A 13,385-nucleotide genomic window follows, 5' to 3' on the forward strand; every position below is an offset into this window, starting at 1 on the left:
CTAGATGCTCAGATATCAGTGGTGGCTAGGACTGCTTTTTACCAACTTTGAGTTACACGCCAAAAGTCATTTCTTGTTAATTTGAGATTGGATTACAGTACTGCAGCATGTTCTACATGGAGCCGTCATTAAATAATGCCCAAAAGATTCCATTAGTTCCACATGCAACTGCCAGCTGTATCACATTATGCCAATCCTTTACTAGCTTCGCTGGTTTGTGATTTGCTTCCAGCCATGATTCAAGGTGCTAGTTTTGATGTTTAAAATGCTAAATGACTAAGTCTCAAGACTGTGAGCCACTGAAGAAAGTTCAGTAAAAACTCTCATTTCAGTGGAGTTTTTCAGGACCATTTCCTAACTATTTACAAAAATTATTTTTAAAAAATCTGCTGTTGCAGTCTCCCATTATTATTTTTCTTACTGGCTGGGGGAGGAGTTGCATCTGTTTTTGTGCTTTTCTGCTGTAAACTGTCATGAGTATCTTGCCAGAAAGGTAATGAAGAAAGCCACCCAGAGTGGCTGGGGAGGCCCAGCCAGATGGGCGGGGTATAAATATTATTATTATTATTATTATTATTATTATTATTATTATTATTATTATTATTATTAAACATAATAAACACATCACCCTAGTCCTTGCTCACTGGTAGGCATAATTTTGAATTAGCGTCCTCACTTACTGTGCCTCGCAAGGCTGACAGTCCAGGTACTTCTCATAATGAATCTGGGGTGTGCATCCGATTCTTGGCAATAACTGATGATGTAGGACTCGAAAATGGGTCGATACGTGTGTGTGTTTAGTGGGGCGGGAAGGACGGCAAAACGGAGCCTTGTGTCCTGTAGCATTTTAGGGGTTAAGCCTGGAATAGATTTGATTGAGCGGAAAGTGGTGGGGAGAGTGGAGAACTGACGTCAAAGATCAAGTCTGGGCCGGGCTGAGCCTTCATCGGAAAGGTGCTACTAATACGCAGGACAGAAGAAGACACGGCTGTAGAGGAGAGCCGACGGGAAGCAGCCGCAGACTCGGCCAGAGGGCTCTACAGTCCCAACAAGTTGCAAATGCGACGAGGCTTTGCTGCCGTCTAGCAAAGTGAAGCCCAACCTGTGCAGGTGCCTTCAGGCCCACCAAAAAAAAAAAAAAAAAAAAAAAGCTACAGTTTCAGAAGGCCTGAGACAGCGAGCAAGAGGTCCGTCATGTTGCCCTTGCCCTCCAGGCGGCAACGAAAAGCTAAGTCTGCCCGCCCCGTCAATTCTTCGGAGCTCCCCGGCCATGAGAGCGAGGGCGGCTGCGGCGCTTTCAGCACCGGCTCGCGGCGCCTGCAGAGCCAGCGACTGCCCAAGTGCGCGCGCTGCAGGAACCACGGCGTGGTGTCCAGCCTCAAGGGCCACAAGCGGCTGTGCCGCTGGCGGGAGTGCGCGTGCGCCGCGTGCTTGCTGGTGCTCGAGAGGCAGCGCGTGACGGCCGCGCAGGTGGCGCTGAGGAGGCACCAAGACCAGGTGGCCGGCCAGGTGAGTGGGCGCGCGCGCCTTGCGCGGGGGAAAAACCAGCAGGGGCGGGAAACACAACGGCGGCCGCAGAGCGAGGGCCAGCAGGGCCCCTCTCTTCATGCTGACGGCTCTGGAGTCCTTAAGAGGCCATAACATAATAATAATGGTGATGATGATGACAGTTAATAATTTTATTGTTTATACCCCGCCCATCTGGCTGGGTTTCCCCAGCCGCTCTGGGCGGCTTCCAACAAAATATAAAAATAATAATAATAAAATGTCAGACATTAAAAACTTACCTGAACAAGTTGCTTCAGCACTGAGTTGTATTAATTTCGGTAGTGGAGCAGCAGAACGGTTAGTAATGACTAAAGAAATCCTCTCAGGCAGCAGCGGGGGGGGGGGGATGGCGGAAACGCCTCAGGGCATGTGATGTGGGGGCCCCTCAGAGGGCCACACTTGCCAGTATAGGCAACTCTGGCAAGTTGAATAGTTGCTGTTTAAACCAAGAATGTACTAGTCCCTGTATAAGCAGGACCACCCCCCAGGCATACCCCCACCATGCCTTTATTCCTTGCAATGCAGGAGCATCTTCAGCTGTGAAGTTTTTTCCCTGTAGCAAAGCACAAAGCTTCAGCTGCTGAATTTGCTCCAGTAAGTTCAGCTGGCTTTAGTTTTAGCTTCATTAGTGTGTGCCCTGGGCAGTGGGATGGGCTTTTTGCTTAGCTTCTGGGCCTATGCAAGCTTTATAGGGCAGTAAGCTTTTCCAGAACAAAAAATAAAGCATCTGCATCAGGAAGACCTTTCTGGCAGTAAGTGGTGTTAGACATTGGAATGGACTCCTTGGGAAGGTGGTGGACTCCTCTCCTTTGGAGGTTTTTAGGCAGAGGTTGGATGGTCAACTGTCATGGACGCTTTGGTTGCAATTCCTGCACTGCATGGGTTTGGACTAAATGACCCTTGAGGTCCCTTCCAACTCTACAGTTCTATGATTCTAAGTGATACAAGAACAAACGGGGATGATGTGGAGCTGAGGAATAATGTAAGGAAAGTAACCTTAAAACTGCCCTCTCCTGAAGCACCTTTTCCTGAGAAAGTCACTGGAATCTGGTTCTACGTTTCAGCTAAAAACAAGTCCCAGTCTTTAATGAGTTTTGCCTCATGTAGATCGAAGCTGAGTAGCTTTAACTTTTAAATGGGATGGATTCAGTGTAAATAGTTTAAGCTTCTTAAATTAATTTGTGTGCTAGTGGAGCTGTCTGGTCCTGGCACCGTAATTGGTTTACTGCTATTGAAGACAAGTTCCCTTTCTTTGAGTTCATGTTATGTTATATGTATTTAAAACAGCAATAATAAACCCCTAATGTAAACTATATAATTGTAAAGCATCCTGGGGAAAAGTTGTCTTTTGATCATAATGCAGCTTTTCTTATTTGCTTCCAAATAGCTTGAATGTTTTCAGTATTATTTTAGCAGGCAAGCATGGACATTGTTAGTAAGCAAAAATAGCTATGGTGCTGAGGAATGTCCTCTTCTTTTTGTGATTGCATAGGTTAAGAAAGGAATGAGGGGCAGTGAATGTTCAGTTTCTGGCCACAGATCAAACTTCCATTGCAAGACCAAGCAGACTGCCAGGTTGTTGGCTAGACACTCACCGGAAGGTATGTGCCTGCATGTAGGAAATACACTTGAAACAAACCTAGTAGGTTCTTCCCATTTAATGTATTCCATTATAAAATGTGGTATTGATATAGGACAATAAGTTGTTATAGCTGTGAAATGAATGTTTATTTTATATTCCTGACACATTCCTTAAATAAGCATCTACTTATGAAGACCTCTTTAGGCATGACTCTCCAAACCCTTAAAAAGCATCAAAAGATTGTGTGACAATGGCATTTCTAGTCAAGGACTCTGGTTGATATTACATTTCATGAGTGAATACTAGATGCATTCCAGAGAAGCTAAGTATACCTAAGTGCAACTGATTTGAGTATGAACTGAGTGTTCTTGATTTTCTTGGTGTCAGCTGTATTTAAGCACAAAGGCTGCTTCAGATGTCTTAATTACATATGATATTACCTACACATGAAATACACTGGTGTAGTTAGCTGTTAGCTGTTGTATGTGACAAGCGTATGGGTACACTTTCACTATGCTACACTTTCAACTATACAACGTGTACAAACTGTTTATGGCTGGCACGTGCAACTATTACCTGTGATGTGACAACTTACACACAGGTTTCTTAGTAATACCGTTTTTACCGCATGAAAAGCTTTCTGTAAAGGAAATGTGTAATGTTTGAAAGCACCTAATGCCAGGCTTTGCACAATAACTGTCCTTTTCCTTTGGATCTCGTTGTAGCAAATAGTCCACCCTCCCAGGAAACAGAACATTGCCTTTCTAGCCTCAGTGAGAGAATGAGGAAAAGAAGGGCATTTGCAGACAAGGAGTTGGAATCAATAATGCTGGAAAGGGAACTTCGACAAAGAACCTTTGATGGATTTGCTGCCCATCAGAGAAGACAGCTGCTGAGCAGAGAGCATTTACCAGCCCTTGAGGAAAACGTATTCCAAAGTGGACATGATTACCTTAATTACTTGACATGCGTTAACTCTGGTATGTTGAATATTTGTTTTCCTTTGCTGCATTCAAATACCAAGGTTCTAGACTATGGACCTTGCATTTATAAAATCACAGACACTTCTCCTTTGAATGTAGCTTTTATCACAGCAAGCCAAACTGAAGGTGGCACTTCACAGAAACGTACCTGTGAGGAGAGCATGAATAAATACCTAAATGTGTACAGAGAAAATAATTGTGACTGGAAGGAGCAAGCTCTGTCCAGTGTCTTTTCCAGAGATCTTCTCTTACTTGAGAATAATTGGAGCCCCAAAATAATAAAACTCCAAGAAAATAAAGAATTAAGAAACATGGCAGCCAGATACTGTATTTTGTGCAATCATCACTCAAAACAAGAAAATCACAATGTTAATGATACAGGTCTTGAAGTCAAGGAGGATGTAAGGCATTTATCTCAAGAGTGTTGCTCAGAAATAAACAAGCAGATACTGTCTTTTTCAGTAGAATCTTTATTAAAAGTTTAAATCTATTAAGTAGCTTGGATGGCCAGTATTCTTATGAAATATTAATAAGGAAGTCTCCCTACTAAATAAATATTCATATTGTATGTATAACTTTAACTCTTCTGCAAGTAATTAACATCATTGACTCCTGTTCCATTTCTGATGTAGGGGGAAAACGTTCTACTTTGTTGTGATACATTGGAACTAGATCAGTGTGTTCTGGTAAGAGTGAGGATTTGCATCTTTATTTTCATGAATGTTTATGTTTGTAAATGTGTTCAACTGGGCTTTTTTTCATCCATCTTGTTTTGCTTATAAGTAAAACATTATTTGCCTGTATGAAGCTGCAAAATATTACCAGGCATATGGCTTCCAGTATATTATAAAATACAGTGTAACTATTTGCAGAGGAAAAACCAGGTGAAAAAATATTACAACATAGCATAATGTCATAACATAACTTTTTGTTTTGATCAAATTACTGGAAGTAACTGTGATACAAATCACCAATTTTTGTGCCTAAAGTCCCTGAAAGTCCCTGCAACTGCAGCTTCTTTCAAACAGGATCTGAAAATCTAGTTTTATCCTTTGCTGAAGCAGGGTAATTGGTAACCAGCATTGCCATTTGATTAGCCATATCATTCGGATTATGACATGCTCCAAGCAGAGAGGCTACCACTGCTATAAAAAAGAAAAACATGCACCCAAACTGACAAAAAAATAATCTGGGACGAGGACAGGTCACCACCACCACTGTCATGGAGAAGAGGGTCAGCAGAAACAGAAGGGGAAATTAAAGAACTAGGGTGTGTGCAGTGTGATCTGTCCCCTACCTTTTAAGGGTGGCCATGCCCACTGTTGTTTCTGGTCAAGAAGGTTTTACAGATTTTGTACTACAGTGGTACCTCAGGTTAAGTACTTAATTTGTTCCGGAGGTCCATTCTTAACCTGAAACTGTTCTTAACCTGAAGCACCACTTTAGCTAATGGGGCCTCCCGCTGCTGCTGCACCGCCAGAGCACGATTTCTGTTCTCATCCTGAAGCAAAGTTCTTAACTTGAAGCACTATTTCTGGGTTAGCGGAGTCTGTAACCTGAAGCGTATGTAACCCGAGGTATCACTTTATTTGGAAAACCTGCAGAATCTGTTTATCAGAAGTGGTGGTAGAAGAAGTGCACATTCTATGAGCAACTGCCCTCCTTTAAAGTTTATTCAATTCTGAGGATGCAATCCTAAGCACACTTACTAGGGAGTTGGATTCATGAGCAAAATGGAGAATACAGCCAAGCAGACATGCAAAGATAGGATTTGCACTATGAAAATCCTCTCATCCACCACCACACAAAATAGTATGTGTATGGAATTGAACTTTACTGCTTTTCGCTGGAAATATATTGGACACTATTACTAAGGGCACAAGCCTAGACAGTGTGTCTGGAAGTCCTGGGCTGCCCAGGCAACAGGAATTCCGCACTACTTTGATGATAGATTCTTGGCACCCTTATTACAAATAATGAAATAGTGCAATACACTTCAATTCTACTATCTAAAACAATAGGCAAGGAAAGTTAAAGTTCTCAAGATATGCATTACAGTTCTCAAGATACACATTACCTTTTTCTACAAAATACAAATATTGCTGGAGCCAATATTTCATTCTATACACAAAAGAAATTAAAGCACTAATTGCCAATTAATTTAAATACTAAGGAAACACATATTTCAAGCTTTGGGGGGCCAGTTTAACATCTCTAGGTCTTGCTTTTAGTCCCAAATAATATGCCCCAAATAATAATTTGCCTTAATGAAGCAAGTGTATGTTCTTTTAGCAACAATTTCCTTTAAAGATAGTATATTGGTTCATTTATAGCGTATATATTTTCCCAGCTCTTGGTCTCCATTGAGCTCTTGCCTGAAGGAGAGCTTTGTAAATCATGGAAACATTCATAGCAACTGAAATGGTTAAAGTTATTTCCCTACATATTGAGTCATATCACAGAATTAATTTGCCCAACAAGAATTCATGCAGCTAGCTTATATAAACACAGGTTTTGTTTTTAAAAGATTGGGTTGCTTCATTTGTGAAAAGGTCCAAATGCTCTCAGCTACCAAGACAAGTTATTCTCTGCACATTGCAGTCAGGCTCTTTTTAAAGGAAATGACCAAAGCCTGCTCTTTCCACTTTCCTTTGCTTCCTGCAGGCTTCATGATATGCCTCTTATGGGCTGCCCTCTGCTAGTGAAGAAACAGTAGGGAATGACTGAGATGATTGGCTTATTTTTGTTGCCTCTTGCTCCTTCACAACCTGAAACTAAGTAAAGCCTCAATAAGGAAGGGCTTTTAATTGACCCAAGCATTATTTTGATGGAGGGCTATCCCACAGTAGTCCATAAAGTTGATTTGGGTCTTCCAGTAAATTGGGTCAGCACACATTGGAAAATTTTCTGATACAAGTAAGGAACAAGAGAGTGTAGACACTTAAGTACAACTTGTGTCACTCGAGGTGTGAGTTGCTTCCATGGAATGGCATGCTTTTTGTAAGCTTAAGGTGATGCACCACATGCAACTCTACTTGGAATATTAATAGTTTGACTTCACTTATCTATGCTCTGGACTGGTAACATTCAGGTTAGATTACCTGTGTGTTGCTGGTTCTCTGATTGGGAATTTGATATACAGTTTGTTCTGGATAGGTTCGTTCTCCTCTTGAAAGAGTGAGCTCATGGACTTGGGGCTCTCCTTGATCCAGTGCTGTCCTTGATGGTCCTGGTGGCAAGGAGTTCCTATTACTAGTTTGTCAGTGATGGCCTTTCCTGGTTAGGTAGCCTTGCCATAGCAATGCATGCTATGGTAACTTCCCAGTTGAATTATTGTAAAGTGCTTTTTGGGCTGCGTATGGTTTAAAAACTGTAGCTGATGTAATTCTGAGGATGTTGAGAAGTACTGGCGGTTGGAACCACATAACAACATTTGTCCTTCAGAATCTGCAGCACTCAATGCAATGTGTTGATGTATAAAAAATGATCAGACCTAAATACCTCTTTCTATACAAGTCTGCCTGGAGAGTGATGCGAGAAAAGGCCATCTCTGTGGTGGCCCCTTCTCTTTGGAATGCTTTCCCTGTTGAAGATTACCTGGTGCCGACACTGTTAGCTTTTTAGTGCTAGTTAAGGAGGCACCTCTTTGCCTAGGCTTATTGAAGAGATTAAAGCAATATAGTCAGTTTTTGAGTACATTGCTAGCTGGGCTATTGTGAAATGTTTTGGGATTTTTATCTAACATTTTGTCAATGCATTATGATAGTGCTTGGCTTGTTAGTGTTGGCCTGCTGTGGTTTATGTAGTTATATGTTGTAACCTGCTTTGGGATCATTTACAAAGAAGAGCAGGCTTAGGAACTGAATAATAAATGAATGGATGTGTAGTATATGGGACTGCATTTGAAGACAGATTGGAAACCTCCGTTGGGTAAGAATATAGGTAAAAGAACTGCTAACTACGACTGGGCATTACAGTTGCATTGGCTCAGTGTCTATTTATGAGTCAAATTCAAAGTGATGGTACATACCCCAGCCCCAAGATGTGAAGGGATTTAAAAGGAGCTGAAGATTTACCTATAAACAAATGAACTAGGCTTCATGTTTTCAGCTCTTCTGTAGGTGTCTTTTTAGAGATGCTCCATCCCTTTTCAGAGATGCCCCTCCCCTGTAATTTGCATTATTGTGCTGCCTAATGAAGACCCCTTCCCCCAAAAGACTCTAGAATTTAAAATTTATTATCTCTGCTGCTGATTTTTATCCAGTTTTTGCTATTGCAAGTTTTAGCTTTTGTATTTGAATATATTATTGTGTAAGTCACATATCTTTGAAGGGTAATAAATAAATAAAGCCACTCTAGCTTCTCATACTTTATCACACTACCTGTGTCTTTATGCTTTGCTTCACAACCCCATGGGTTAGAAACTTGATCTTGTAATGTAAACAATAAAACCTGACTTTCTCTGAATTTTACATAAGCCACTAGATTTTGTGTTGTGCTGTATAAATACAGCTTGCTTGACCACCTGATATAAAACGTGCATTTGAGAAATATCCTATTGGTGCGTTGTAACTTACCCAGCAGCAGTTAATTACTCAGAGGCAAACGCTTTAGCTAGTGTGTACTCTCCCAAGTCTTGCTGTTTTGATTTGAACAATGAAATGGCCAAAGGGCCAACAGTGTTTCTTTTGTTAGGATAATATCAGCTTCACATGTCAATATTTCTCTTCCCCCATGCTCTCCATCTTGAGTTTATTTTTTTAAACACTTTGGCTTCTTTTAAGGAGGTTTGGTTTCCAGAGCAAACCAGCAAGCATCCATTCACCCAGCTTCAAGTTGCATGCTGGGTTGATTGCATTTGTTATGTCTAGTAGCAGATAGAATTTTCTCAAAATATTTAGCCTGTAAGGGATCTCTGCTGGTCGTCTGTTTTTATTGCAAGCATGCAATTAATCACCCTAATTGTTCAATTACTCAGAAGCCCAAGATATTATAACAAAACAAAACAAAAAATAGATGGCAGTCCAAATATCTTGAAAGTTTAAAGGTTCATATTGGTAAGGTAAAACCAAACATTTTCCCCCATGAAGACAAGATTGAGAAATTGCACTAATTTTGCAGTAGTATTTGTTACAGTGCCTTGAACTTTTACTGTCACATTACAGTTTGAGATACAATGCCCTATTGTTTTTATAATAATGATAGGGCATTGAATCTCAAACTGTAATGTAGGAGTAGGAGTAGTACTAATAGTTAAACTCTGATATGGGGAATTTCTGGATATTGTTAGATTTCACCTTGGCCGCAGTCAGCATGGATTGGCTAATTGTCAGGGGTGATTTGAGTTGTAGTCCAACAACATCTGAAAGGCCATAGATTCCCCATCCCAGGTCTACATAGTGACTCATTTTTACCACTATTCTCTGTTACCCAGCTCCATCTTTGCAGAGCTGTATGCCCCTGTTTTTGATGCTATGTCAGAATAGATGTGAGAACAAACACACATTTCTGCACCTGGCAAAAGAGACACGGACATGCCAACATAGTCGGGGAGGGGGGAACCTTTGTGGCCCATCTGGTCAGATTGTTAATCTGTCTCCACCAGAGGTGTATCTAGGCTCCCTTGCGCCCTTGGCAAGGAGAGTGGGCAGATAAGCTCCTAGCCACTCTGAGCCAGAGTGGAGAGGCATGATTTTTGTGGGGCCCACCCGGCCTGTGCCCTTGGTCCCCAACCTAATCACCCCTTGATCCCACCCCCACGAGCTAGCTTTTACAGTAACTTTTGAACTACTGAAGGAAAAAATGAGTTGTAATTCAGTAGGTGAAAGCTTCCAGCAACACAGCAGAATCCAAATAGCCTTGAAAAATCAACAAGTGTTTCCTTAATCTTTGCCCCTCTGATGGATTTCCACCATCCTCAGCAATTAATTAACTAACGGTGCAATCCAATACGTGACTTAGTAAGCCCCATTGATTCATTGGAAATTACTCCCAGGTAAGTATGCATAGGACTGCAGCCTAAATATTTAATGAACCTATTTAAAGCTTGAAACCCTAGTTACAACTTCCCAACCACTTTTCCAGAAGTTATGCCAGAGCACTTTTGAGTATGTACTTTTATATTGCAGTACTCTGACTGCACACTTCAAGCTGTTAACTGGGGAATGGCAGAACAAACTTCCTTAATCTCCCATTACTTTCCCTTAAAATAATAATACAAAGAATGTTTTAATGTACAGGGCTGCTAAAAAGTGATAAAATTTCAGTGAAGGTACCAGTGATTTAGGTGATCCATGTAGACTCAACATCTAATAGCACAGGGGTCAGCAAACTTTTTCAGCAGGGGGCCGGTCCACTGTCCCTCAGACCTTGGTGGGGGGCCGGACTATTTTTTTTTGGGGGGGGGGGAAGAATGAACAAATTCCTATTCCCCACAAATAACCCAGAGATGCATTTTAAATAAAAGGACACATTCTACTCAGGTAAAAACATGCTGATTCCTGGACCGTCTGCCGGCCAGATTTAGAAGGCAATTGGGCCAGATCCAGCCCCCGGGCCTTAGCTTGCCTACCCATGTAATGGCATTTGCTTTTTTTCTTTCTATCTGGATAATGAAGAAATAACAGAGTCCCATTAGCTTTGTTGGACCGCATGTAGCTAGCCAGAAAACAGAGGGGAAATAAATATATTTAAAAGCAATATAGAATGAGATTCACTATACTGGTGCACAAGGATACAGTTTTTAAGTTGGTTCACAAAAATCCAATTGGCTTTGTAGTGTCATCTCTAAACAGAAGCAGTTTAAATGATTTTAATAGGTATAATTCATTATACGTATATATTTCCAAGTAACCGTAGGACCAGATGAAATGTCTGGATAATCTCAAGCCTTGAGAGTGAAAGAGGTCAGGGCTGTTCACTTGGGGCTGCCTGCCTGGACAATTAACAACAAATGTAGATAATTAGAGGTTTGTTCCAGCCAACCTAAGCATGTTTTGAATCCCACCGATTTTAAATGGAAATGGATTAAGCACAGCAGGGTAGTGCAGTTGTTAATATGATATGCTGTGAACCAGTTTGAATCTTAGCGGGCAGGGCAATCCTAAACATGGGAATCAGGCTTAATATATGCTGGCTGAATTTAAGCCGCCATAAAGTATTCCAGATCCTGAGTCCATTCAGAAGCTCCAGGAAGGCAGAAATGATGGCTGAACTGGCACCAACCCAGCAGAATAGAAAAATCTGCTGAAATACAGAAAGCCACTGTCACCAAGGAAACTGCTGCCACCTGTTGACACACAGAGTGGATAGGACCCAAGCCCTCCTAATGGTGTGTGCAGACTGTGAGAGCTCTTAGAGAGAATCCATGGGAAGCAGTGCAGAAACACAGAGCACATTCTGCATGCAGCCTCTAATTTGTACATGTCACACACCCTGACTGCACCCACCACACACTCCTCCAGTTGCACAGCCACACTAACAGCACAGCAGATGTGGAGATCACTAGTACACTCCATGGCCCCACAAGCATCCCAGACAGACACAGGCTGTGCCGCCCCTCCCCAGAGCACACAGCATCTACCGGTATGTGGAAATGCAAAAATACAAGTTTATTGAAAGCACCTCACAAAGTACTGTTGCACGCCACCCTAATCTCTGAGCGATGTGAGATTTCAGGGGTCCCAGGCATGCTTACCATGGCTCTGTCCTTCTGTCTAGCTTGCTGCGTTTTACAGACTCCAACCTTCAGCTCACATCATGGCCAACTGCATTCCTGAACCTTACTCTGCTTTGTCTCCAAACTTACTCAGAGCTGCGAGGAGGGACCCTTCCCATTTTCTGCCTGGCACAGAGTCCCTTCTCTCTGGCTTTCCTAATGGCCCATTACTTTCCCTTTGTCTTTTGTTAATGGCTGATCTCCCAGGCGATTTCCTGAACAAGGGAAGCTGGCTTGGCACTGTGTTTTAATGCTTTTCTAAATCCAGTGTCTGGAAGTCAATTTTAACACTCGAAACATTGATTAAATGCTAACACACCTATCAGACCCTGGGATTTAGGGGAATCTGGCACCCATAAACCCTGGCTCCCGAGACTCTGTAACAATACACGCTGCTGAAAGCACAACAGAGGCCACGAGCATCCAGAAAACCTATGTAAAACCTGCCCTAAGCACCCCAGAACAAGTCCTCAAGGGTAAGGGGCAGGCACCTCCTCTACCACCACCACCACCTCCTCCTCTTCCTCTTCTGCCCTGGCAGTGGCAGCAGCACAAGGGCAGGCACCTGCTGCCCCCTCCCAATGGAAAATACGTTCTGTTCTTGAGTCTTGTACGTCACTTTAATGATTTTATTGTAGAGCAGAGTATAAATCCCATATCTGAAAAAGAAATATTTTAGATGACCTGAATAAGTAAACAAACACAGTCTGCAACAGTATGGAGATAATTTAGAAAAATGGCCATGGGTATAAAAACGTGTGTAGTTGGGACTTGCACTGCAGAAGTTCCTGGTCCAGCTTTTAGGCTGATATTAAATGTTAATCCTACTTAGGGTAGATTAACTGAAGTGAATGGATGTGGCTCATTTAGGTTCGTTAATTTCAATGAGCCTACTCTGAGTTAGAAGCTGGTTCAGTACAACCCTTAGGCTTGATTCCAAATCAAGATCTTCCCTATCTACTTTTCTTTGTACAACTCTGAATATCCTTTCCCCCATCTCGGTGCTACTGTCGCCCCTATTTATAAAAGTTTAATCAAAGAACAATGTAGGTTAAAAATAAAGTATGTAATATTTGCCTAGTTTTATAGGTACTGTTGCCTGTCCTATCACAAACATGGTGTCAGAAACTGTAACTTCTGTTTTTTATCGGTATAGTACCTCTGTTAACTTATTCTCGCTGGACAAAACACTGCATCTCCACTCTCAAATTCACATTTAAGAAATGCTTGAACTGGAGCTCCCTCTCGTGATAAAAGTAAGACTTGCAGTTCTTCCAGTATTTGATACCGTGTTGAAAGGCAGCTTGCTGTGCTACCATTTATGTTCCAAGGAGGAGTATTCTTTTCAGTTTCTCATTCATCATGTACAATTGCAAACTGGCTTGACTTTATTCATCAGTCGAGTTTAAAAGCAAACCCTAAATTGGGTCCTGTGGATTTGCCTGCGCTGGGAGGGCTGAGTCTTTTTTCCATCTCCTCCAATGCTGCTAATCTTTGTACTGCTGGTCTGTTTGTCTCCTGTTATTTCCCGAACACTCTTTTATATTGTGTGATT

The 13,385-nt window shown here is 41.9% G+C and overlaps 1 protein-coding gene across 3 annotated transcripts in view; it reads left to right on the forward strand.

The window, feature by feature from the left end:
* Positions 1-1,194: 1,194 nt before the first annotated feature.
* Positions 1,195-13,385, forward strand: part of LOC308587687 (doublesex- and mab-3-related transcription factor 2-like) — a gene marked incomplete at its 5' end in the record, with an annotated part of 47,270 nt that continues 35,079 nt past the window's right edge. For 2 of the 3 annotated variants that reach the window (XM_081195426.1, XM_081195427.1), the window contains 4 exons: positions 1,195-1,509; positions 3,041-3,149; positions 3,856-4,110; positions 4,746-4,799. In XM_081195426.1, the coding sequence (XP_081051552.1) occupies positions 1,195-1,509; positions 3,041-3,149; positions 3,856-4,110; positions 4,746-4,771 (705 nt within the window). In that variant the 3' untranslated portion in view covers positions 4,772-4,799. Of the gene's footprint in view, positions 1,510-3,040; positions 3,150-3,855; positions 4,637-4,745; positions 4,800-13,385 lie in introns of those variants that run through there. The other variant, XM_081195425.1, reaches the window with a different exon arrangement.

Source organism: Podarcis bocagei (assembly GCF_964188305.1).
Source record: "Podarcis bocagei genome assembly, chromosome: 5".
NCBI lineage: Eukaryota > Metazoa > Chordata > Lepidosauria > Squamata > Lacertidae > Podarcis > Podarcis bocagei.